Genomic DNA, 27,143 nt, shown 5'->3' with positions numbered 1-27,143 from the left:
ATCCCAATATCGATTGTTTCTCGAGGACTTTACTCAAAGGTTTTAATTACAGGGTTGTTTTGTTGTTTTTTTTAAACAGCTGCAAAGCTAATTTTTGGTTTTAACAAATGTAACACAGTACAAAGTCTGGTGAATAGGAAATGCACCAGGCTGGTACCTGAGCACAGAGGGAAACTTTGGGAGAAGCCCTGACTGATAAATCCACAGGGAGCACACCATCCTGTCACAATCCGAAGCTCAGAGCACTTACCCAGCTGAGAAAAACCCATTTATTTCTAAATAAATAATCACTAAAGGCGCAGAGGCTTGGGGCAGCTGGACAGGAGATGTTGTTCCTGCTGGGGGCTCCAGCCCAGCCCTCAGAGCCTCGGTCTGTGCAGCTTTTTAACTTTATCCCTTAATTTTCTGGACATGAACATTTCTGGGTGTGACAAAGACACTGCAGCCTCGCGGGGCTACACCCGTGCTAACTGTAGTCCTAATTAATTTATTTTACGGCTGCAAGGCCCGGCCTTTGATGGGTGTCCGCCCTCGCAAGGGACAATCACGGTGTGAGCAGCCCCGACGACCCGCTGGCCCCTCAGCACGGTTCTCCTTGTCCCCGCCGTGTTTTCGGGTGATTTATCGCCGACATGGGTCACTATATCGCGACATCGCTCTCGGGGCAGCGCTCGCACCCCACAGGGAATTCCTGTGGGTTAAACTCGCTCCAGTACCGCGGTGACAGCGCTGAGGGCGGGACGCGCCTCCTCAGCGCCCTCGCCAGCCCTCACCGCCCCGGGAGCGCCTGGTTTGGCCGCAAATCCTCCCGAAATGGGCATCCCGGGGGATTTCCTCATAAAAATAAAGGATAAACCTGCGGGAAAGGGGCGGGAAGGGCGCTGGGAACACCTCTTCCCCCCCCCCCCCGCGCTGAGTTGGTACGTTCCGCACACACCCGGTCCCGGCGCGATGGGCTCGTCCGCCTCGCCCCGCCCAGGCAGCAAGGCCACGCCCCCAGCCAGCCGTTGCTAAGCAACACTGAACGCTTCTAAGTGATCGTTGCTAGGCAATAGCGTCATTGGAGTGCGCCGGAAATGGATCGGCGTACCCGGAAGTGCGCGAGGAAGGAGAACCCGGAAGCGCCATGGGATGCGATGGCGGCACCATCCCCAAGCGGCACGAGCTGGTCAAGGGGCCCCGCAAAGTCGAGAAGGTCCGGGGGGAGATATCCGTGAGGGCTGGGGGGCTGCGGGGACGGGGAGGCACAGGGGCCCCTGGGTTAGTGTGGCGCTGGGGGCGGCTCAGGGCGGGGCCTGTGTTCTGTGGGGAGGGAATGGAGAATTCCTGAGGGAGCTGGGAAGGGAATGGAGAATTCCTGAGGGAACTGGGAAGGGAATGGAGAATTCCTGAGGGAACTGAGAAGGGAATGGAGAATCCCTGAGGAGTGGGAAGGGAATGGAGAATTCCTGAGGGAACTGGGAAGGGAATGGAGAATTCCTGAGGAGCTGGGAAGGGAATGGAGAATTCCTGAGGGAGCTGAAAGGGAATGGAGAATTCCTGAGGAGTGGGAAGGGAATGGAGAATCCCTGAGGAGTGGGGAGGGAATGGAGAATCCCTGAGGAGTGGGAAGGGAATGGAGAATTCCTGAGGGAACTGGGAAGGGAGTGGAGAATTCCTGAGGGAACTGGGAAGGGAATGGAGAATTCCTGAGGAGTGGGAAGGGAATGGAGAATTCCTGAGGGAGCTGAAAGGGAATGGAGAATTCCTGAGGAGTGGGAAGGGAATGGAGAATTCCTGAGGGAACTGGGAAGGGAGTGGAGAATTCCTGAGGGAACTGGGAAGGGAATGGAGAATTCCTGAGGGAACTGGGAAGGGAGTGGAGAATTCCTGAGGAGTGGGGAGGGAATGGAGAATTCCTGAGGAGTGAGAAGGGAATGGAGAATTCCTGAGGAGTGGGGAGGGAATGGAGAATCCCTGAGGAGTGGGAAGGGAATGGAGAATTCCTGAGGGAGCTGAAAGGGAATGGAGAATCCCTGAGGAGTGAGAAGGGAATGGAGAATTCCTGAGGAGTGGGAAGGGAATGGAGAATTCCTGAGGAGTGGGAAGGGGCTCACCTGGAGCACAGGAGGATCCCCAGGGATCTTTTCCCTCTCTGCAATTCCCTGCCAGGAGGGGACAGGGACAGGGACAGGAGCAGAGGGAACGGCCTCAGGGCAGCTCAGGGTGGGCACAGCAGGAATTTCCCCATGGACAGGGGCTCAGGAACTGGAACCGCCCAGGGAGGTGCTGTAGAACTGATCAGGAATTTTGCCAAAATCTTTGGCTGAAGTTATTTTATGAATTAACTGTGAGTGCACCAAGCAGGTTTGGTAAGAAACTTGGGGGTTGTTGAATGCTTCACATATGAGCTGATTTTATGCTTAAATAATTTACAATTTTTTAGCTAATGAGTGTTTTTCTCCCTGCAGGTTGACAAAGTTGCTGAGTTGGTGGCCAGGTGGTTCTACTGTGCCCTGAGCCAGGAGAAGCTGCGCCGGCCCATCGTGGCCTGTGAGCTGGGCAGGTGGGAATGTGCCAGGGACTCCTCAGCAGTTAAAATAAAATTATAAATTCTAAATACAACACTAAATAATGTAAAATTAATTCAAGTATATTACATTTATTTTATATAAAAATCAATTAAAAATCATATTATTATTTTATTATATTTCAATAATAATTTATTTATTTATATATATAAATATATTTATTTATATATATAATTTATATTATATATTACTATATTATATTATTTAAAATCAATTAAAATTATAAATATGACTTATAACTACAAAATTAAATAATTTAAAGTTAACAAAAATATATTAAAATAATTTTATATGTAAAATATAAAATAAATTAAGATTATAAATATAAAGGTACAGATACAAAATTAAATTATATAAAATTAATTGAAATATATTGAGATCAAATTTAATGTAGTATATTAAATATTAATTATGGAATAGATTTTTATAATGTTATAGTAGTCTATTAAAATTAGATAAATATATAATAAATTATTTAAATATTTAATTATTTAATTTATTAATAATCTATTGAACTTATAAATATAAAATATTGACCACAAAATTAAGTGATATAAAATTAATTTAAATATATTAAAATAAAACCCCATGTATTATATTAAATACTAATTATATATTATATTATAGCATTATATTAAAATAGTAAAATTAATTAAATACGAAAATATAAGAGCTATTAAAGTTAGAAATATAAAATTATATATATGAAACATTATGGCACCCCAGTATAACCACTGGGATTTTTATGTTGCAGGCTGTACAACAAAGATGCCATCATTGAATATTTGTTGGACAAATCCCCTGATAAAACCCCCATGGAATCTGCATCCCACATCAAGAGCATTAAGGTAAACAGCTTGTGTTTAACTTTGTGAGAAGTTAAAACAAAATGTTAATTCATGAGTCCTGCTGTAACTATAGATTAATGTGTTCAAACAACAAAACACAATGGCAGAAATGTTAAGGATTGTTATCATGGCTCAAAAATCACAGGGAATAAAAGCTTAAGGTTTCACAGAATTCCCAGAATGACCAGGTTGGAAGAGACTTTCCAGATCATTGAGTCCTGCCCAGCCCCAGCACCTCAGCTAAACCCTGGCACCCAGTGCCACATCCAGGCTTTGTTAAACACACCCAGGGGTGTTTAATTCCCTGGGCAGCCATTCCAGAACTTTCTCACCTTTCTGGAAAAAAACCTTTTTCTAAAATCCAGCCTAAATTTCCCTTGGCACAGCTTGAGCTGGTTGTGTCAGTTCCTGGAGAAGGAGCCCAGCCCAGCTGAGCACAGGCACCTTTCAGGGGGGGTTTAAAGAGTGATGGGGGCACCCCTGAGTCTCCTTTTCTGCAGGCTGAGCACCCCCAGCTCCCTCAGGGTTTGTGCTCCCAGCCCCTCTCCAGCCCCTCCATGTCCTTCCCAGACTGAGGGCCCAGAGCTGGCACAGCACTCCAGCTGTGTCCCCAGCAGTGCCCTCCTGTTTCTGATGCAGGTTTGTGTTTTTCCTTTGCAGAACGTGACAGAGCTGCAGCTGGTGGATAACCCAGCCTGGGGTGGGGACAAGGAGAGCATCAAGGGGGACAAGTACGACGACCTGCAGGCTGCACGCTTCATCTGCTCCGTGGTGGGGCTGGAGATGAACGGCAGGCACAGGTCAGGGCTCTGCAGGCTGCACTCAGAGCAGGGAAACTGCCTGGGAATGGGAACCAGCAGCTAACCCAGGGCTGGGGGGAATATCTGCCTGGCTGGCAGCTTTAAAGCTTGAACTTTCAGAGCTCAAGAGGCTTCTGGGTGTTCTTTCATGGTATGTTTAAGAGGAAAGGTAAAAGTTCACCTTTTCCTGAATGAATTGAGATGTGTAATGAAGGAGTAGGGGCAGTGTTGGCAGAGGAAAATGCCTAAAGGTTGTTGGGGGCTGAAGCACAGGAGATGGGATGTGACCTCCCTTAGAGTCACACCAAGGAGTTGGAATCATGGATTGATTTGGGTTGGGAGGGACCTTAAAGCTCCTCCAGTGCCACCCCTGCCATGGCAGGGACACCTTCCACTGTCCCAGGGGGCTCCAGCCCATCCAGCCTGGCCTTGGCACTGCCAGGGATGCAGGGGCAGCCCCAGCTGCTCTGGGCAAGGATATTCCTGCCCAGTATCCCATCCATCCCTGCCCCCTGGCAGTTTGAAGCCATTCCCTGTGTGCTGTCCCTCCATCCCTGTCCAAACCTCTCTCCATCTTTCCTGGGGCTCCTCCAGGCCCTGCAGGGCCACACTGAGCTCAGCCCAAAGCTTCTCCTGTGAACAATCCCAGCTTTCCCAGCCTTTCCTCACATTCTGCCTCTCCCTGTGTCAGATCAGACTGGAGATGGATTCTCTGTCCCAGCCCTGCAGTAAATCTGTTTTTTACTGCTCTGGGCCAGGAGATTTCCTCACAGCCTGGTTTGGGCAGAGCAGCAACTTCTGTGTCACCTGAGGGATGACAAGAGGAGGAGTTCACAGCTTAATGGTTGCAAAGAATTTCTTCTCCAGAGAGGGATTAGCCAGGAGATACACAAGATAAAAAACCAAAATACCTATTGTGGTTTAATGTAGCCAGTATTTTTCATTCATTTTTTACATTGTGCAAATTAATAATAAATTAATTACCCACTTAGCTATGCTGGTAGTTTGATTAGGTGCAAGAACTTGTAACGAAGGTGGGCTGTGACCTGCTAGCACTGCACAGATTTCGCTTAATTCCCCCAAAATTATTGTGTGTTGTCTTTTGTTGGCAGGTTTTGCTTCCTGAGGAACTGTGGCTGTGTGTTCTCTGAGCGTGCTCTCAAGGAAATTAAAGCAGAAGTTTGTCACAAGGTGAGTTTTGCCAGCTGTGGAAGCAGCTGGGCCATGTGTGTGTTTATACAATTGCATTCACTGCTCTAAAAAGGGAGTTTTTAATCTCAGTATGCAAGTTGAAATGGAACTTGTGAAAGTTCTGTTCCATGATTGCCTTAAGTATTTCTACATGGCCTTTTAAATTAAAAAAATATTCTAAATAATTATAAAAATCAGTATTTTTGTTCTCAGAGTTATATTGTGCAGTTACTACTTTTTTTTTTCCCAATATTTGATACTAATTTCAGTTTTTTTAAAGGGCGATTGGTTTGGTTTTGGGGGTTTTGTTTGGTAATTTTTTCTTCCTGAATGCACATTACTTGTGTTTTCTCAGTACCTGTTCTATGGTTAAACTGGTTGTATGTTCAGGTTATGTTTTGTATTTTTGAGGACACTGGGCATTGCTTTTTTTTATTTTTGGGTGGGGCCAACTTTGTAGAATTCTCAGCAGTTCTGTAAATTATTGTAGAAAATACTGATCTAATTTCACATAGCTGATCTCATTGTACAGGGGTTTTTTTTGTAGCTAAGGACAATGAGAAAATGAGCAAATACCCTTTTTTCCTATCACTGCTTTCATTATCAGCAAGATTGGGCAGTTATTTAATTTCTGTGAACGCCCTGATATTGTATAAAACATGGAGTATATTTATATTAAACAAGACTTGGGAGAGAAACACTTTTGTCTTGGCAATTTGTTGAATTTTGTAAGGTTTAGTCTCATATTGCTGCTTTCAGTGCTCATTTTGTTCTGTCTTAATGGCTTTGTTTCCTCTTGGCAGATATTCATTTATTTTTAATGAGGTTTTTTTGTTTGCATCTAAATTTTTGTTGATGGATGGGTGTAACCAGAGCATAAAATGCAGGAGTGAGATGTTTTGCCCATGGTTTGGCCAGTCTGGTAATTTTATAAAAACCAAATGAATCTCACATATTTTTTCCTGGCATTTTTTCAGTAATGAGTATTTAGCATGCAACTGGAAATTCTTCATAATATTCAGAAAGATTCTTCTAGAAATAATTGATAAAGAAGTTCCTGTGCATGTAAAATATGTTAGAAGTGTGTGGGGACAGGAATGAGGTTCTGGGATTGGTGCTGGAGTCCTTCTGGGGGTCACTTTGAGAGTTACATTCAACTTCCAAAAATGTAATCAAAGATTACATTTAAAATGTACTTTCTTGGATCACTCCAAAGTTTATTCTGGACTTGTTTTCACAGTCAAGTAAACACAAACTTGAACTAGTGCCCTAAATATTCAGCTCTGTGCCATACCAAACACTTAACCCCAGGTTTAATTTAGATATGAAGCTTTTCTGAATTTATGCCCATGGCTGTCAGATGCAGAGCTGGGTGTGCAGCAGTGGTTCCTGGGTCACTTTGGAACTTTCTGCTCCTAGGGCACCAAATTAACAAATATTTGCTGAGGTCTGATTGAGAAACTCTTAATAACACAGAATTCATGTGTGAAGGCTTTCCATGTGTTTCAAGGTGATGTGGTCATGTAATCACAATAATGAGGTGAATATTATTTCTTATTACTTGAGAATGGTTTAATGATGATTTTCCTAAAATTTTGTTTCAAATCCAAAATCCTTTAAGCAAAGAAGGTCATGCTGCAAAGAAATTCCAAGTCATACCAAAACTGTATTTTCAGAGGCCTTTTTGTGCAGGTTTTTTGCCTGGTCCAGTTTCTGCAAAAGGAGCCCATGATACACAGTGCCTGGCTATTGAACTTTTCATTTTAATTCAATTTGCAAGTGATGCACAACAATTTTTCTGTGTGGTGGTGCCAGGGGTGAAAGCTGGAGACTGGATTTGCTGCACTGATGGCAATGAGGAACCTTCCATTCTCATTGTAAAAGACATCATGGAGTAGATAAATGCTGGCAGTGCCCCACAGTGGACTGGAGAGAAATTAATTATGAATATTGCTGTGATTAGTACATGCCAGACACCCATTAGCTTCAGTCATGGTTTGGAGAGAGACTCTCAACAAGCTCAGCATGAACATGTGCCTGGCTTTTATTTTCCTTTTCTTTTTTAGTTTTTTTTCCCTCCATAAAAAAACTATCTTCAGCAATATTTAGCCTCAGGATAAGTCCTGGATTATCCATGAAACCCAGCACAGGCCTTTGGGTTGAGTTTGTAAATAAATAGGGACCAGCTGGCCTTTCTTTAGGTTAAAGTTCATTTGCAGAAATGATGTTTCCAATAAACTAGTGTGGGAAAATGAGGAGTAAAGTTCCAGCAATCTGGGAATAAGTTTGGAACAAGGAACTTGCATGTCCTGTTGTTGGGTCATTTGATTTTTTTGGGAATAGGCTCAATCAAAATAGGCCAGTTTTCTTGTAAAAACTCAGGGATGGTTTGGGTGCATATTGAAGATTGCATTGAAATTGCCCCATTTAAATTTTTATTATTTATTTATTTCATTTTTATTAATAATCTGCAGTTTTTAATCAAGTGAGTTGTCCAGGTGTTACTGCACTTGCTGCAGGCTCTTTGCTTCTCTCAGTCAGGTACACTGGGATGGAAAAACATTTGAAAAATGGCTTTTTGCTCAGTTTTCCTGTAATCCCTGGCCTCAAATCCTCCCTGTCTCCTTGCCCTAAACTCCTGCAGAGACTCAGAACAGAGACTTGGAGATAAACATGTGCTGCAGGATCCTTCTGTCATCAGGAGCAAAGCCTGGAAGGGCAGCAGTGATGTTGCCATGCTACAAAATGAAATTAGGGATGTGGCTGGCCATAGGAAACAAAAACAACCCCTCACCCCCCAGTGGCATGGGCTGTGTCACAAGCTGCTTGTCACTTATGTACAAGCTCTGAAATTTTAACATCAACTTCATTATTCAAAACATTTCACGAGACGTGCAGTGGCCAAGACTTTAATCTGTTATTTCTCCGTATTTTATCTTTGTTCAGTCACTGCTTCCATTTTATTATTTTCATGCTTTGGCTGTGAACACGAGGAATATTAATTTTCCAGCTGAACAAGTCACTTAATGAATTATGAACTTCCCCCTTTGAATTCAGGCATTCTTTGGGAACGAACCCATCGCTACCAGAATAAATAAACCCATTTATGTGCAGGACTGTGCTTTACCCTCGATGCACAGAGCTGTGGCTGTGCACATCCACATTTCCTGCTGTCTGCTGCCCAGGGCGTGCTGTGAGGGGCTGGCTCACACATCCAGCTGCATGTTGAAGGGGCTGTGCTCCTGCAGGCGCCAGTGCTGCTCGATGGGCACCCGAGCCTGGCGCAGCGCCTTCAGCCGCAGCCGCCGCTCCAGGCACTCCAGGGCCAGCGGGTTGCTGCCAGCCTCAAACTTGTTGGCAAACAGGTGGGGGGACTCAATAATCCACTGCAGGTCCCCCAGGCCATAAATGCAGATGTCTCTGACGTAATGACCTGCAGAGATAAATTGGAAGAGGTGTGCCAGCAGCGGGAAGATGAGCGGAAGCGTTTTTTAAAAAGCGTTTTTTTGGATTTCTCCATAGAAATGGAGCTGGAGGATAATGCCACAATTTATAAAGACATTTAGAATGTTTATGTTTTACATAAATAGATGTTTGTTACCTCCAGCTGCTTCCCTGCCATGTTGCTCTGCTCAATAAAATCTTGTAGGTGGGCATCAGATGTTCTGAGCTCCTGCTGGGATTCCCTGCTCAATCACACCCGGGCTCAGCTTGCACACTTGGGGATTTTAATTATTTCTGCATGCTTTCCATGTGGCCAGCACTATTCTGTCCTATTGTTGCTCAAATTGAAGGGATTCAAGCTAATATTGATGAAAGTTCCTGACAAACATCCTTGTCAGGTAAAGCCCCTCCACTGAGACCTGATCAGTCAAATTAGTGCATTGGTAATTAGGGGCTGAAAGAAGGGTTGTCAGTGTATGGATACTGTGCTCATCTCAAAATATATAAAATATGCAACTAACATATATTAATATAACATTTATCTAAAATCTCTTCAATTGGATATAGTGTAGTAATTTATAGGGTGCCTTGTTTTATTTAACACTTCCAAAATCAATTATATATGACCACTGAGGCACATTTAACAGCTGCTTTAAATAATATGTAAACAATTAATGCTCACCAGTGAATGAAATTTAAGTTAATGATCAAAACTGACGTTACCTTTGCAGCCTTTGTGTGAGAGCCCTTCTTGATCTTTCCATTTAATGGCTCTTAGGTCTCCGTCCCAGCCTGCATTGGGTGTAGCCCCTGGAGCATCTTTCAAAACAAAAGGCTCTGATAAGATTCTTTTCTACTTCTTACAGGGAAAATTTTCACTGCTGGACATTTCTTAACTGCAGTCACATTAACTATTTATTTGCAGATATTTATGTCATAAGAACAGGTATCATTCTCAGTATTACTGCTTTTTAAAATTTCTTTAGAGCAAAAGCTTTCATGCAGCAAAAAACTTCTTTTTAACTAGCATTTTCCCAAATCCTGCTCTGCACTGCCATAGCCATTTCCTGCAATCAAGCTTTGTTTCTCAGCCACCAGAGATGACTTTTCTAAAGGGCAGCAGCAAAGCTGAAGAAATTATTTTATTTCTGCATTTCAGAGCTGTTCAGCTCCGAGCTCACAGCCTCTCCCTGCCCTGCTGGGTTTATTTGCAGCACAAATAGCCAACTCTTACCAGGTAATCGATTGAGGGTGACCCAGTAGTGCTCATCAGGGCTGTAGGTGTCCCTGGACCACTCCAGCAGAGCTTTAGCCCGGGCATCACTCAGGGTGAACTGCACAAAGGCCCTGCTGAGGATGTAATAGGCACTGCCAAAATAGATGGTGAGGTTGTGTGGGGGCTGAGCCTTCCTGACCTTTGCTGGGTACACGTAGGGCACTCCTGAGTGCACAAACTCCCTGTAGCTGACCTCTGTCCTGTGCTTCACATGCAGGGGCTGCACTATCCCAGGAGTGATGTTCTTACCATTCCACTTGGTTTTTATATATTCTATGATTTCTTTATTTGTTTTCAGGGGGTAATCTTGCCCACACAGATTAATAACATAATTCCACTGAACTTTGGAGTTAACGAGGTCTCTCATGCAATTAATGTCAGCTTGTAATCTTGAAAACCCTGCATAAACAACGTGTTCTCTTTTGGAGGAAATGAAAATATTTTCAAAGCAGTTAACGATGTTCTGTACAGCAGTTTTATAACCTCTGGGTGACTTTTCATCAATGTGGATGCAGTAAATATTCTGAGGCATATAAATAGCTCTTAGCAGCCTCACAAACATTTCCAGCTCCTTGTGAATTGTAATAATGTATGCCAAGGAGAAATTTCCTTCTTCCTCTGACAGTGGGCTGGTGATAAAATGCAAAGTCTTCAGCACTGTGGAGCAGCTGCAGGAAGTCTGAATGCAGCTCAGGGCTTTGGGCTGGTAGGACTTCTGACAAAAGTTTCCAATTTTAGAGGCTGCAGGTTTCCCCACAAAAAGAGCAGAGCAAAGTTCATCGGGGTAAAAACCACACTCTGCTCTTTTGACCTGGAATTTTTGCTCATCTGACTCGTCATAAAGTGGAACCGTAAGGTAAATGAAGGTGTAGATGGACATACAGGCAGCAACACACACTAAAAATCTGGATTTCTTTGCATGAAGTGGGTTCATCTTTTACTTCCAGCTCCTGTCTTCTTATCATAGTCCAATTAAACATTCAGATCATCTGAAAGGAAAAGTGAGAAAGAGGGAAAGAACCTGTTTATTTTTTTAAAGAGATGCCACGTTTGTGCTGCATTTATAAATGTTGGGATTGTGACCAGGAGGAACTGTGTGTGCCCACTCAGCACTCAGCCCTGGGAATGCAGAGCCACAAGGCAGGAATTTTTTCTTTCCAGGACAAAATGATCTCAAAATGGTACAAAAGGACCCAAAATGGCTTTGAATTCTTCACTGCTTGACCAGGGTCTGAGCCCCTCAGGTGGGAGATCCCTGTGCTCAGAAGTGAGCTCTGAGTGTTCAGGAGCAGCTGCTGCTGAGATTTCCTCAAGGCCTGGGAAACTTGAAGTTCTGCCAGAGGATCAGAATTCAGTAAATTAAATCAACAGAAAATTTATTAAATAAACAGAAGGAAGAGGCTAAAACGTAATCCAGAAAATACACTGGGTTTTATCCTTATAAAGGCAGCTAATGTTTCTGACTCTGAGATTTTTATTTTTTTTTCCTCTGACATCTTTGTATTTGAGCTTTGGAAAACTGAACAAGGGGACAACACTCATTTCTTATTTTTGGTATTTGTGCATACCCTGAGATAGGGACACAATGCCAGTACTGGCATTCTGAGATAACCAATTTGCAGCACTATTAGCACAGGAGTTTTTCCAATGTGGTTTTTCCTTACCTTTGCCTTGTTGAACAGTCAGAAGAATGAGAGTGCAGCAGTCCTGAATCCCACAGCAATTACATGAAGGCTTTATCCTTGAAGCACAAAATTCTAGAGAAAGATACCAAGGAGAAGGTGCATCAATTCCCATTGAGCTCAATACTTAATTTTTTAAACATTTTAAATTTATTTTAAAGGTAATTAATTTTCTCTTCTTTCATTCAATGATTTTTTAAACAAAATTTGCATGTCACCTTGAAATATTTTACATGTTGCAGCTATCAAAATCATGAAGTATTTGGCTTTAAACAGAAACAGAGAAAAATAGATTTTTATAAAGATAGCTTCATTAGAAGAATGCTGCTGTGGTTAGAAGGCTCGAGGTTTTCATTAGAAAGAAGTGGAAAATACTTTTTTTTAATAAAACATTCAGTATGTCCTTTAAAAGCTTGAAAATAAAGAGGGCATTGTAATTAAAGCACCAATGAGACATGAAATTCAAAAAGCATCAAGCAAACAAATTGAAGCCAGGGAAGGGATCCTCCATATTCCCACATTTTTAAGATCTTGTTAGGCTGTTGGGAAGGAATGTATTTATCTTTTCCTCCTTACTGGTATGCCCTGGATTTCATGCTGGAATGGTGCCTCCTTCCCACTGACGTTCCAGGGAGCAGAGCTGCCTGTTAGGTGCAGGGCTCCTCCACCATCCTGGGATGCTCTTTAGGCAGCTCAAAGCAAAACAGGAGGCAGGCAGCTCCCAGGAGGGGATTTCAGCCTTGCAGCTCCTCAGGGATCCATTTACTGGGTAAACAACCTTGATGGGAGCCTTCCATCCATCCACCCGAGCAAAACGCTGCAGCAAATCAGGTCCGGGGCAACCTCTGGATGCTGTGCAGAAAGCAGGAGAGCAGGGATGCCACTGCAAGGGGAAAAGCAGCATTTCTGCATTAAAAAATGACATTAAATCCATTAATTTGATTTTCACAGAACCCTCTCTGTGCCAGAGCCCAGAGGGGTTTCTTGAGGACCATGATGTTCATACCCAGGGGCTGGATTTGGGGAAACACTGATTTCTGTGGAGCCCTAATTACCATCATTACACAATATTACTTAAACTTATGAAGAAGAAGGTAAAGAAGAATGTGAAGAAGGATTACCTTCTGCTCTAAAACTTCTATTTTGCTTTATATATATATTACTACATTCTAAACCTTTAAATTTTAGGTTTTCTATTATGTGATATTGCACACTTCTATTCAAACGACACACTTAGAATCTTAGTTCTGTTATTTAATTTTGGAAGCTTTTTTATGGCTTCAGGTTAAATGTAGTGTTCTCTTGGGGGTTAGTGTCTGGTAGTACAGAAAGTTTAAAATTCTCAGCAGCTAGGGTTCTAACAGAGCTGGACTTGGATAAACTCTTTATTCTGAGGGAATAATTGGCAGGAGGAACATTGAGATTCCTCTGAATTAGTGAATGTCATGAGATCTCTGTGGTGTCACAGGGAAGGTTCATTCTGAATATAAGAATTACACTAAAAACAGCAGGCAGATGTAAAAATATTTAGGATTTTATACCTGATTAAATATAAAATAACACCAAGACTGCGGGTTCATCACTGTACAGATCATTTACTTGGGGGTTGAACTCAGTGATCCTCGTGGGTCCCTTCCAACTTGGAATATTCTCTGAACCTGTCCAGAATGAGGGTGCTTGGGAGGTTTTTTTCCTTAAATACATTTTGGACAGGTTGCAAAGTGTAATTCCAGAGAGCCAAGCTGTAAGCTGCTTGTTTCATACCCCTGAATTTTTATTACCCTGCAAGTAATAGCTTCTGGGGCTTTTCAGGCTGTTAAGTGCTTACCATGGATTTTTTCCTACTGGACTGTGTGACATCTAGAAACTGTATTTTTATGGCAGCATAAAAATACACAAACAGCCCATAATCAGGTAAGAGGCAGCAATTCCTCTCCAGTGTTAACATGTTTATGGGGAACTGCGAGAGCATTTGACATCTTTCAGCCTCGGGAGGATATTATGGAATGAAAGCTTTTTGGTACCAGACTTAGAGCTGGAATTGCAGCTGTCAGTGCCACTGGATATGAAATTTGTTGTTTAGCAGCATTCTCTCAGCCCTATCTGCTTGAAGGATTTTTATCCCAAATTTCCTGCTGCCCTTGAGGAGCAAGAGATCCTGTTGGGAATGTCCACTGTCCACGATGACCCTGCTGGGACTGTCTTGCCCTTGAGTCTCATTATGTAAGAGTGCCATGACAAGGATTTTCTGTTAGCAGAATGTCTCTGAAACTCAGCATTTCCTACCTTGTGCACAGGTTTTCTAAATCTAGAGTTGTATGAATTTTTAAAACTCCTGCAAGTAGTGTGTGACATTCTTGGAATAACAGAAAAAACAGCAGAGATTTCCAAGCACCTTTGTGGATGCTTTTAAGGACATGGCTTTACAGAAAATTGCTGTAAGCCTAAGATACTCCATCTCAATTAACAAAGTAAACTCTAGAGGAAAGGGGAATTATGATGATGACTGGAAAAGGCTGTGAAATGGAGACCCCATTAGCACACACTGTGCCTTTTGTGGTAACAACTCCATTTGCTTTTTGCCATTGCATTTAGGACTGCATCACTGCACCTTGAAACATTCTGGTTTCTCTGTGCTCTTTGCTTTTGCCTAATATTAAAGTTTAGATCAAGTTTGCTTCGTATGACCTTGTAATTTAGTGAGACAAATGACTTGGGAATGCTTCATCTACTAATGAAATGCTGAAAAAGCATTAAATACTGCATTAAATACTTATTTCAACTTTTTTACAGCTGATTTTTTTTGTTTGAAAGGTATTTACACAGGTATTAATGTAGACATTTTATAAACAAGAGAAGACTAATTCAATCCTTTTTAAAATGTTAAAATCAGTTCTTTTAAACGTTTTTCCCATTGCTTTTTGTTTAAAAGGGGGTCAGAACATGGAGTCTGCTTCTGGACTTTGAGATGCATTGAGTAAAAACAGTTCTCCATCAAACCCAGTTATTTAAATAATTATTTAAAAACACTCCGTAATTTGCATATACAGCCAATTTATGAAGTTTTAGTGTTTGTCTTTGCTATTTTTCCTCTTTTCCTGTTATGTTTTTTTCCCCTTGTGTATTTGACCTCACAGTAATTTAAAACAAAAACAATGCAGGCTACTTAAACCCTTAAGTTCTAGAGCTGTAAAAATAATAAGTTGCATAAATACTGTGATTTTTAGAATACAATTAGCACTAATGACCTCCATCCTTCGTAAAGAAGGAAAGGAAGTGTAAAGCTTGGCGCAGCGTTTTCTCAGTAAAATGACCACTTTACATAAGGAAAAAGCGAGAAGAAAGAGATGCAGCCTTACCTGGTCCAGGAGACGGCAGCATAATAATAATTACAATAATAAAAAAGATGATTTGGGGGCTCATTGTCCTTCAGCAGGGCAATTAACCATTAACGGAGCGCTCCATCCCGCAGTGCTGTCCGGGAACGCTGCTGCCTTCCCGCACAACAGCCGGAGCCGGGCTGGGAGTATCGCCCGGGGCTGGGAATGTTATCCAGGAGCTGGGAATATCGCCCGGGGCTGGGAATATCACCCAGGAGCAGGAACAACGCCGTGTGTGCCCCCTCGTCCCACCTGAGCCCCCCGAGCTGCGGCTGCAGCACTGGCAGCTGCCTCCTCCTCTTCCTCCTCCTCCTCCTCCTCCTCCTGACCTTAACTCTTCGCCTGCCGAAACTTTCCGGTTCTGCTGCCCGGCATTCGCAGGGGCTGGCGGCTGAAAAGAGAATAAATCTCCTTGAAAAGGATCTCTGGTGAAAAGAGAAATATCTCCTGGAAGCACAGACCTCACTTGGGAGAAGCGGCTTAGCGGGAGTTAGAAAGAATTAAAGTGTAAGTCAGCGAAAGAATTCAGCGTGAGTGCCTCTTATAAATGTAACAGCCTCTGCAAAACGGGGATCAAGCCCTGAGATAAGAAAAAAAGGGTTTGGATGGAACTGCTGGCCCTTGTGCAGACCCTGGTGGGTCAGGAGATAAGGAGCAGGTTTAGGTGTGAGTGCTGTGGCTCAATGCTTCTGTCAGCAAAGGACCAGCCCTGCTGGGCCAGGAAAATGAGAAGAGCTGATACAAAAGGCTAGAAAAATAGATTGGTAATGGATGGGAGGCAGAAGGACATAATAATTATAAATCACAGAATGTAAATAAACAGAATGTAAGTGTTGTAGCAGTAAAGGGAGGTGTGTGTGGTAAATGTGTGTGATAGAGCCGTGTGCCATGCTTGGAACACTCAGATAAAGAAACCACAAGTTCTGTAAGACCCCAGCCCTTCAAACTCTAATTTTTAGATTAGCAAACAAACAAGGGCAGACCCCCGAATTGTAAAATTTCAAAAGTCTGTGTAAAATGAACCCCAGGCAGAAATACAGTAGGAGGTGTTGACCCTATGTGTTCTCTGGTGCCAGAAAGGTGTGGAGCAGATTTCTTTGAACCATCCTTCACACACACACAGTTTGCTGTTACAGCCTTTTAAAGGTTCTTTAATAAGTGGAAAGTTGAGCTTATATGTGCTGGGATTGGGAGGAAACATTCTGATAAAAATAGCATGTTGGTCTGAAATAAACAGAGAAAACCTCAAAGTTCAGGCACAGCTGCAGGTGCGACAGGTACAAAATTATCACTGATTTTAAGATAAACTCTGTAAAATGAGGATTTTTCTTGAGCTGGTTTGGAAGTAAATGCTGCAGCTCCTGAGTGGAAGTTCACATTCTGTGAATGACTAAGTGGGAAATTTCCACTGCTCCCAACTTGTCCTTTGCTCCCTGACCCATTGCATGTCTGGCTTAGGTGACATTTTAAAAAAAAACATGTTCAGCAAATCTTACGCTCCTGAACTTTTAATGGCTAAACCTCTGGAAATTTCTCTCTCTTAAAACAAGTTTTAGTTAAATGTGGCAAGCAAGAATAATTTTTAATACATGAGCTTGTGTGGCTGGGAGATGAACAGTGAGATGATCAATCCTCCTCCTAAATGTCCCCGTTTGAAGAGGGACGCTCAGGTTGTGGCCATCCATGTCCCATGTCCTGGTGGGAATTTTGCATTTCCTGGTAATGGTTATGTTCAGGAGAACTGCAGGAATTCACTGTTAAAATGTGGGAAAGAGCCTTTAGGTTTCTCTGAAGACACCAGGCTGTAACACTGGTGTAAATATTTAGGTATGAAAACATATTTGTTTTTTTATTTGTGTTTTTATCTGTTTTTTTATCTGTTGCTTATTTGTGTTACATTTAGACTGGAGTAGTCATGTACAGAACTGCATTTTAGATGCCATAAAAAAATAAATGTGTCCATGTAGTTTACAGCAAGAAATAATGTACAACTTTTGTCTTAGGCAGCTGAAACTGTAAACTCTAGAATTCAGAAAGTCATCTTAAATTAAGAGTTCATTAGTACTTTAAAAATCTTGTATTTTATACTTTAATGTAATTTAGGAATGTCCACTATTCAAGGTGCTAAAAACTCAGCAAGTATCTTCATCTATATTTAAAGGCCCAAGATAAACAAGGCACAGCAGAGGAGACCCTGTGATATCATAAAAGAAACATCTGCCCCAAGACCTTAATTAATTAATCTGAAGGAAGAAACATCTGAATTTGCAGAACTGAAACTTCTTTCTGCTTTTTATCTCATTAAGATGTTTGGAAGGGTATGGTCTCTGACATAATCCAATGTTGTCATGGCAAATTTTTTTTTTTTTTTCGGGGAATGGAAAGAACACTGTCCTCATTTCCTTGTTTCTTGTAAATACTTTTCAGTTTTGAACAATTCAGCCTGTGTTTTCCAGAAGGGAACCTGAATTTGGTTGCTCTTTTAAAAATGCAACATTTAATGGAATTAGTCTGCTGACAAAATATGTTTGAAAAATGCTGTGTTAGGAAACCACCCTAGAAAAGGAATTTGTGGGGCTTCTTTAGAGTCAAGTCAGCTGCCAGCTCCTGTCACAGAATGAAGACTGAAATTCTTGATTTTGACTTTCAGTTACGTCAATTCTTGATTTGACTTTCAATTTTGACAATCAATTTCTTGATTTTGGACTGAAATTCTTGATTTTGACTTTCAATTTCGTCAATTCTTGATTTGACTTTCAATTTTGACAATCAATTTCTTGATTTTGGACTGAAATTCTTGATTTTTTTTTCTTCTCACTCCCAAGTGTGAGATCACCCCAGGTTGGGATTTCTCCTTGAGCAGAAATGGAGAAATGTGAGCTACTCCCCCCTTTCCTGGGTGTGACTTCTCCTCTTCCTGCCTGCTGTGCCTCTCTCTAACCCTGGTGCTCCTCTCAGTCTCAGGTTCGTGTTTGAAGCTGTGCTCAGCACTTGAGCAAAGTCCTGCCCACATGTCCTTTCATTTGTTTAATTCCTCCTGCAAATACAGGAGTAACCTTTCTAAACCTTCATTTAGAAAAAGGAGAGTAATGGCAGAGGTAGGATTATAAATTAATCTTGCAGATTAATAGAAAGCATTTAACAAGATAACAAAAAAAAACAAAAACCCAAAACCAACCAACCAACCAAGCAAAAAACAAAAACCCAAAAACAAACAAACAACCCCAAAAAACCAACAAAAAAAACCCCCCAAAACAAAAACAAATAAACAAAAAAAAAAGGCAAATTGAGATCTTAGACAAGAAAACATCATGGTCAATGGGCTGGTACATCAAATTATTGCAAATGTGCACAGGAAAACATTTGTGCCTTCAACCATGAAACATGTGGAGGTACACAGAGCACATTACAGCCATTATCCAGATTAATTTATGAAAGTAGTTGGAAACTTGGGAGTGTTTGATAAATCAGATAAGGGTATGGTCTCTGTGATACAATCCAGTGAGGCAGCAAGGCAAGGGTAATGAATTATTCTGCCTTTATGACTCCTTTTTATTCCCACAGTAAAATTAAAACAACCAAACAAACCCAAATAAAAAACCCTTCATGTTTTTCTGTCTACCAGTTGAAGAGAAAAATTTGCTGTCTGTTCCACATGTGGAGGAATAACACCTTTGCTCCCATCAATTGTTGTTTCTTATCTCACTAAGGTGAAAGACACATTCAAGAGCAGAATGGCATCCAGGTCTTAATCAGATACACTCATAACTAAAAATCAGAAGGTACTTTTGGGTTTTAGCTGTGGGGTTCAGTAAATTGAGTCAATATTAATTAGGAATACTTTCAAGTACATCTGTGCCAGTAAAACAAGGAAACCATGAAAAGAAAATACACAAATAAAATAATTAGTTCAGACTGTTGTTTATAGGAGACAGAAAAAGAAATATGTGATTTTGTCCTTTCTTTTCTTTCATGAAGTGTGGTGTTCCCTTTCAAGAGGAAGATGTGATTGTCCTTAATGGTAATAAAGAGGATGTGGAAATTCTGAAGAAAAGGATGGAGGAAAGAAGACTTAAAAGTAAATTGGAAAAGGTGAGATTTTTATACATTATTTATTATTATTTATTATCTAATTAGATTTATATATTTTATATAATTACATTTATTATATAATTATAATTTATTATAAAATGAAAAGAATTCTTGTCTGCAGTGAATCTGCTCTTAGATTTGCTGATCTTTATAAAGATGGAGGACTTTACTCCATGAGCTGTGCTGTATTCAGACACTACTTTGGAAAGCAGTGGGGTTTCTTGTGTGTATTTGACCAATAACATCTCGAAGTTGTACATCCTAAACTTTCTCCTGACCAGCAGGAAGTGCCTTGTGCACTCAAAAGGGGTAAAATGGAACAATATTTTGTGGTTTTCTTGGAATGAATTCATTCTAGTAATGAGCTACATCATTCCTGTATTTCTTGTGGCGGTTCCTGATGACAGCATCAGTTTTTTGATCTTATAAAATAAGATGGTTCTTATTGGCCTCTGTCAGAACCAGGATGTTGGGGTCTGTGCATTCCTGGGCTGGTGCTGTAAGAGTGTGGAAATTGAGGATGTTTTGTGGTTCTCAGAGTCCTCAGCAATCACTGCTGCCCTAATTCCCACCGTGCTGTTCATGCCTTTGCATTTTGCTGTCTGCCCAGGTAAAATGCAGTGGAAATGAAATCCTTCAGCTCTGCCCTGTGAGCTGGGAGCTGTTCTGTGCTTGTCAGTGGCACTTCTGCATTTGGGGATTTGTCAGCACTGCTGTTTTCCCTGAACTCCCTGGAGGATGCCAGAGCAAGCAAACCTTTGGTGCTGACTCAGTTCAGGGTGCTCAGGCTTAGCTGGATCTCAGGAACATAAATCATAAATCATAAATCTGATGCTTTCAGCCTCTGAGACTTGAGATGGAGGTTTCATCCCTTGATTTTGCCATGCAAATATTTCCCTGGTTTGTTTTCAAACAAATGCTTGTTTACTTGCTGGGGAGCATATGATTCCTCCTCATCACAGGGGCTGTATTCATCTGTGCCAGTGCAGCATCTCTGGGCCTGGGCAATACATCAAAAGGATGCTTTTCCATAAAAATCCTGCTGCTCTGCTTCCTGTTTTTCACAGTCTGTGCATCTCATGTCTGATGACTTCTGGCATAAAAGTGATAATCTCATGGTGTCTGTTCAGAGGGTTTTTTCTTTTTTTTTCCCCTCAGTGCTTGGTAGTTAAAAGTTTGGGGTGAAAAATCAATTTATAATTTGCTGCTAGACTGTTGCAGATCTCAGCAGATGAGTGAGTGGTTGGTGGCACTCGGTTTTCTTTAGGAACAGGGCCCTAACAAAGCACCTGCAGCTTTGGAGCAAATAATATTGAATAATCTGGGAGGTGATGCTGCCCACAATTTCTGCCCAGCAAAGTGCCTGAGTGTGCAGGGCAGCTGTGGCTTTAGGGTGACAGCACAAAGGACACCGTGCCCTGCTCCTGGGGCTCTGTGTGCCCTGGAGGAACATGCAAATGGGATTTGTTTGGTTGGTGGAGAATTACAGGACAGGATTTGCAAATCTCTCAGCCTCAGGTGGTGACCTTGGTGCCCCAGCTGGTCCCTGCAGCTGGAACCAGCTCTGCTGTCCCTGCACTTCTGAGCCTGGGAGCCCCAGTGCCTGTGGCAGCACAATTCCCACTGTCCTGGTGCTGTTATCCAGATCCCTTCCCTTCCCTTCCCTTCCCTTCCCTTCCCTTCCCTTCCCTTCCCTTCCCTTCCCTTCCCTTCCCTTCCCTTCCCTTCCCTTCCCTTCCCTTCCCTTCCCTTCCCTTCCCTTCCCTTCCCTTCCCTTCCCTTCCCTTCCCTTCCCTTCCCTTCCCTTCCCTTCCCTTCCCTGTTTGGGGCAGGAAGCACAAACCCCTTTTCTTTATCCCCATGAGACAAAGCCTCAGGAAGATGCAGCTGGGATCAGGATAAAAATGATTCAAGCTCAGCTGTCACTGTGCCCATACTGAAATCTCTCCAGTCTGTGTTCTGCATGGTGAATTTATGCATCCATGGAGTTACAAACATCTGGGAAATGACTTTTCTTGGTGAATCCACCCCTAGAAAAGGTGGGAGTCCCCTGCACTGTGACCATGTTCACAGGGGTTTTTGGATGAGGGAAGAGACGAGGATCTGACTCCATGTTTCAGAAGGCTGATTTATTATTTTATGATATATATTACATTAAAACTTTACTAAAGGAATAGAAGAAAAGGTTTCATCAGAAGGCTGGCTAAGCTAAGAATAGAATAGAAAGGAATGATAACAAAGGTTTGTGGCTTGGCTCTCTGTCCAACCCAGCTGACTGTGACTGGCCATTAATTAGAAACATCCAACATGAGACCAATCCCAGATGCACCTGTTGCATTCCACAGCAGCAGATAATCAATGTTTAATCAATGTCCTAAGGAAAGGATTTTTCATGAGAAGATGTCTGAAGATGTCACTGGGGTTTCCCAGGAGCCTGGAGGGCAGAGTGGACAGGACTGCTCTGTCTGGGGAAGGTTGGCTGGGATGAGCTTTGGGGTCCTGCCCACCCAAAGCGTTCCTGGAGCTGCCCCCAGCCCAGCCCTGATCCTCTGCCACCCCCTCCTGGGGCAGCCTTGCAGCAACACTGGCTGTGGCATTTGCTCCTCTGCTCCACAGCAGGGGCTCTCCTGAGCTTTAGAACAGAATTCAATATATTTATTTTCTTTGAGTTTGTGCAGGTGTCTTACAACATGTTCACAATTCAGAATGTGTCCAGTGAGAATAATGCTAATGACTGTTATAATGCATCTTTTTATGTAATCAAAGCCAGTAATGGGATTCTTCTTGTTTTTTCTGTTTCTTAATCTGTACAAACATAAATTAATTTGGAAAATCTGCTGCACAGATGCTTTTTAAATAGTTAGATTAACTATTTGCATCTTTTCTTCCCAAACAATCCTGCAGCAGAGGGTTCAGTTATTGGCAGGTGCCCAGGAGGAATTTTTTATGGACTAAACAAAATTGAGTGGATACAAGATTCCAGATTCTTCCGACATTTTTATTGAAAACCATCTTTATTTATTACAATTAATTGTGTCTTATTAATGTTGTGCAATTTATTGTGCTGCTGGGTGGGTTCTGATGATCATTTAATGAAATAACACACCCCCCTTTTCAAAGTATGCAACCCAAAATATTAAATCCAGACAAATCCAATTTTGTCCTGCATAGTTTTCTTTAATGTAACTGCAGGGTTCTCAAGATCATTATTTTTTCCATGTAGAAATAATACAAAAAAATGTGGAAGTAAGAGTTCTACTGGGTAAGAAATAAAAATGTTGTGAATTCAATTGTGTGTGTATCAAATATGAATTGGGAGTTTTATCTCCTTTCAGTCTGTACAGATTTCTGCTTGTGTTGTTTCAGAAATCAAAGAAAGGCAAGACAGCAGCAGCAGCTTCTCAGCAAGAGCCCTCTGCAGGTAATATTCTCAAATTCTGTCTCACCTTCTGAGTCCTGAAGCTGTCAGGATTTCATTTTTCTGTTTTTTAAAATTTATTTATTTTTTTAGATTCTCCAGGTCCTTCAAAAGCTAAGAGTGGAAAGGATTGTGTCAATTCCAGCTCTGGGGAAAGCAGGCAGATAATCTTCACCAAAAGTTCAGGTTGGTGATTAATCCTGATGTGAAAATGGGGCCAGATTTGCTTGTTTATGTCATTCTAATATTGCTTTAAGTTGGGAACTTGACTTAATGAAATTAGAAATTCTTATTTACACACTCTTGGGTTTGCTGTGTCTGTTTTCCTGGCTGTGATGTAGTGGGGGAGAATTTGCAGTTTCCTGATGTACAGTTGATCAAAAACTATGGTATGGCATTTTATTTGAATGAATTTTGTTAAAAAACCCTGATTATTTAACTTCTAATCCTCTGTTTTACCTGCTGATTTGCTGTGGGACCTTGGGAACACTGGAATAGAACTTTAGGATGAACTGATGAACCTACAGCAGCCTTAAATCCAAAGAATGGTGCCTTCTCTTTATTTAATATTTATTTATTCTGCTGTTTAATGTCCCCAGACTGATATTTTCAAACAGAATAGGTACATCTTTAAAGTCTGAGGTTTCTGTGGGAAGAATTAAACCCTGTACCTTAAAAAATCAGAATAATTGGAAGAATCTGAGAATGATGATCTGCAGATAAACTGGGAGAAGCTGAAATTCCATCAGCAATGCCTGACCTGCCCTCTACTGTCTGCTTTTATACAGGAGAGACTTGTAAAAATATTTCATCCCAGCTGATGAGAATTGCTCCTGGATGTTGTAATTTTAATAATATTAATGAAGTTTTTATTTTCTGAGGGTGTAAAAAAAAAAAAGTGCTTTTTGAAACTGTTTCTGTTGGGATTGCACACTCAGTTCTGTCAGGATTTGGGGTGGCACACAATTCTGTGAGGATTTGGCATAGCACCCACAAAACTGTGAGGATTTGGGGTTGCACACACAATTTTGGGGTTGCACACTCATTTCTGTGAGGATTTAGGGTTGCACACAAAATTTTGGGGTTACACACACAATTCTGTGAGGATTTGGGGTTGCATACCCAATTCTGTGAGAATTTGGGTTGCACACACAATTCTGTGAGGATTTGGGTTGCACATCCAATTCTTTGAGGATTTGAGGTGGCACACACAATTTTGGGGTTGCACACCCAATTCTGTGAGGATTTGGGGTTGCACACCCAATTCTGTGAGCATTTGGGATTAATTCTGTGAGGATTTAGGGTTGCACACCCAATTCTTGGGAACCCCTGTGCCTTACTTTGACTCAGGATGTTGAATTTCTGCATTCATTTCTCTGCACCAGAGACTTGGCTTTTTCAAACACCATCCATTCAACTTGGGAGATGAAATAGTAAAAAAAAAAAAGGATTTTTATGTAGCAGGAGATAAAATACACTGAGAGAAATGGTCTGAGGAGCAGGGGATGGGCATTTCCCCACTGCAGACATCTCCTGATGCTGAGCATTGTTGTTGGCCATAACTTTGCAGAGAATGAAGGGAGCAGAGGGGTTCCCTGGGGAAAGGTGTGGCACAAGCTCAGTTTTTGGCATTTGGGAGCTGATTTCCAAACAGTACTGCAGGCTGTGGGGGCTTTCATGTTGCTAAACACCAGAGCTCATCGGGCATTTTTCACTTGGAGGAATAAATGTTGTCAGTTCTGAATTGCAGTGCAAGAGATTTGCAGAATTCCTCTCTCAAATTTCTAAATCTATTTTGAGTGTGAATTCTAAAAGCTGTTGCATCCAGTTACGGGAAATATTTATGAGAGAGCTGAAAAATGCATATATTTAAATTTTCAAACACCGTTTTTCATCTTTATTGAACCACCTTTGTCCATTGTAAGCTGTCATGCTTCACTGTGTTCCTTTTTCCCCTCAGAGAATGGAAACCCAGCAGTCCCAGGAAAAGTCAGTAAAGCTTCCAGCAGCACCAAGAGATCCATTGCAGACAGCGAGGACAAGTCTGAGGCTTACAAATCTATTTTTACAACTCACAGCTCAGCGAAGCGTTCCAAGGAGGAGTGTTCCAACTGGGTTACTCACACAGCTTACTATTTCTGAAACAATGGGGAGCACCCTGGCTCCTTCCCTCCTTCCCCATGGCTCCCTCTGTGCAGAACTTTTGTGCTGCAATTCCTCTTTGTGAGTTGATTACAAACCTGGCCATAGCTGGAGAACCTGTGTCTGCAGCTGCAGCTTCTGGTGAATATAAGCAGACCAGCAGAATCCACGTTGTAGCAGCAGATTTCATTCTGAAATGTTGGAATTTTTGCACAAAAATTCTCCTTTTCTCCTCCCAGCTGGATGTTATCCTCACAGTGTCCTCAGGAGGAGGAGAGGAGAAGTTCCTGCTCTCCTCCTCTGTTGATTTGTGCCACAAAATAATTGTGTAATTACAGCTTTCAGTGTATTACTACAGAATTCAAGCCCTCTGTAACTTTCTGACAGCAAAAATAGAAATAATGTCGTTAATGTTGTTTTTTTTTTTTTTTTGTCAAGCCAACTGGGCCCTCAGTAGAACTTTATATTTCTAAAAGCTTCTGCAGATTTTTTCAAATAATTTACCTTTGACAGAGTAGATGAGAGCACAGTCATGAAAATGTTTGTGCAACGTCCTTGTCCACTTTGTTGTAGCCTGTTTCTAGCAGCAGAATATTCCCTTGCTAATGTCTGAATCCCATAATACCCACATGGAATGACCAGAGGGAAGGCTGGAACTTCTTCACTTTCCTCTCTCCCTCTTTTAAAATTGAAATCTGCTTTTCTAATCCTGGCACAAACTAACCAGAATAGAAATGCAGAAAGTAGGAGGCTTTAAAAACCGCTGCATGATATTACCTTGTTACCTTTGTGTGTGAAAATGATTAATTATCTTTGTAATATAATTTTAAAAGTGTCCCCATGTATAATTGGCAGTAGTTACCTGGAGATTCAAATGCTCTGTTGATATTTGCATAGGTGGTCTCCATGATTCAAACAGCTTGAATGAAACTGCTGGGATTTTATTATTATTTTGATAGGTATAATTAAAAATTGGTTTGCTGCAGAGTTTCTATGGTGGTAATAAGAATTTTTTGTTTCCCAGAGATGTGAGCACATCAAACAGTTTGAGGTTTGCTGGAGCTTCCAGGAAGCACTCAGGCACATTTTGTATGCATGGCTGGGGATCAGCTTTGTTCTTGTTCTGTATTCTTTTCATTATGGTCCTTTATTATTTGTTGCTTACAGATAATGAAATTTCTGCACTAAAGGTGTCCCACAGTAGGGTTTTTATTTGCAGTTTAATTCTGTTTGACAACACATGTTAAAATCCTATTTGTGTTTTATAGGACTGCACTTTTCTTTTACTTCCAGCAGTTATAAATCCTAAAGGGAATTAGTTTAATGCTTTTGATGTAGTTAATACTTTGCTAAAAATACACAGAGAAACATAATATTCAGTTTATTTGTCTTTGTTAGTGATAAATCAGGCAAGCTGTTGGTCCCAGGTTTTCCTGCCCACTGGGCCATAACAGAAACTCTTTTTCTTCTGATTTTCTCATTAGAACAAATTCCTGCCTGATTCTTCCTGTACCCCTGGGTCCATCAGCTCTGTCCCTCTGCCAGGGCTGTGTCCAATATTCCCCCATGCCCACCTTACACCATTTATGGTTTCTGGAGGTGTTTGCAGTGGGGGCTTTTCCTTCCCTTTACAGAGCTCCAGCTGGGAAGGAATGTGATGTATTGTTGGCATGTGGAATATGAAATCTGGTTGGAATATGAAATATTTCTGGTCTGTGATGCAGTTCTTGCCACAGCTGGTGGCAGACAGGAGCCCAGAGTGCCACTGGTGCTGTTGGCAGCCCAGGATGGGCTCTGGAACGTTGACTTGGCAATTTTTAATGGATTCAAGGGAATAGTTTGCTGCAGGATGTTTGCTTTGTTGTGGTTTGCTCTTTGTTGGAGAGGGCAATTTAATTTTCTTTTAATGTAGGTGAATTTGAATGCTGGTGAAAGTTGAAGACTGCAGAAGCCTCAGAATGTGAAATCTGTGTTTTGTGAGGTGCCACATGGCAGCACTGCATCCATGGGGCACTGCTGGGGAATTCATGGGGCAGTTTTGTTTCCATGCTGCTCAAGCCTTGGCCTCCCTTCTGAAAATCTAAAAAAAAATCCAGTTAGTGCCAGTTGTATAACTGGGGGCTGTTTTGGTGTGGAATTTGGGGATGGGATTGAAATGCAGCAAATTCCTTCTCACTCTGGTGGTGAAAGCTGACCCAGGTATGCACAAGGGGAAGGTTCTGTGTCCTGAATCAGCATCCTGGAGCTGCCTCAGTTCTTTCCACTTTGCTGCCTCTGAATCCCAAAACTGTGTTTGGGAG

General features: G+C 41.8%; 2 protein-coding genes across 2 annotated transcripts; one reads left to right on the top strand and one right to left on the bottom strand.

Annotated features, from left to right (window-relative positions):
- The first annotated feature begins 1,081 nt into the window (after positions 1-1,081).
- RTF2 (replication termination factor 2) lies at positions 1,082-25,835 on the top strand. The gene is made up of 9 exons (XM_063172609.1): positions 1,082-1,195; positions 2,451-2,545; positions 3,325-3,418; positions 4,079-4,218; positions 5,331-5,409; positions 19,170-19,283; positions 22,650-22,704; positions 22,795-22,887; positions 24,662-25,835. Exons 1-9 carry the CDS (start codon positions 1,127-1,129, stop codon positions 24,841-24,843), a joined length of 921 nt encoding a protein of 306 aa, XP_063028679.1. The 5' UTR covers positions 1,082-1,126; the 3' UTR covers positions 24,844-25,835.
- On the bottom strand, positions 7,833-15,473 carry LOC134427086 (beta-1,3-galactosyl-O-glycosyl-glycoprotein beta-1,6-N-acetylglucosaminyltransferase 7-like). The gene is made up of 6 exons (XM_063172608.1): positions 15,171-15,473; positions 12,388-12,694; positions 11,794-11,886; positions 10,088-11,118; positions 9,577-9,672; positions 7,833-8,842 (listed from the first exon to the last, which is right to left on the bottom strand). The coding sequence occupies exons 4-6, from the start codon at positions 11,061-11,063 to the stop codon at positions 8,616-8,618; spliced, it is 1,299 nt and encodes a 432-aa protein (XP_063028678.1). The 5' UTR covers positions 11,064-11,118; positions 11,794-11,886; positions 12,388-12,694; positions 15,171-15,473; the 3' UTR covers positions 7,833-8,615.
- Positions 25,836-27,143: the final 1,308 nt, after the last annotated feature.

Source organism: Melospiza melodia, chromosome 19, assembly GCF_035770615.1.
Source record: "Melospiza melodia melodia isolate bMelMel2 chromosome 19, bMelMel2.pri, whole genome shotgun sequence".
NCBI classification, from domain to species: Eukaryota; Metazoa; Chordata; class Aves; order Passeriformes; family Passerellidae; genus Melospiza; species Melospiza melodia.
The sequence above is the reverse complement of the archived record's forward strand: the minus strand, read 5'-3'. Positions and strand labels throughout refer to the sequence as shown.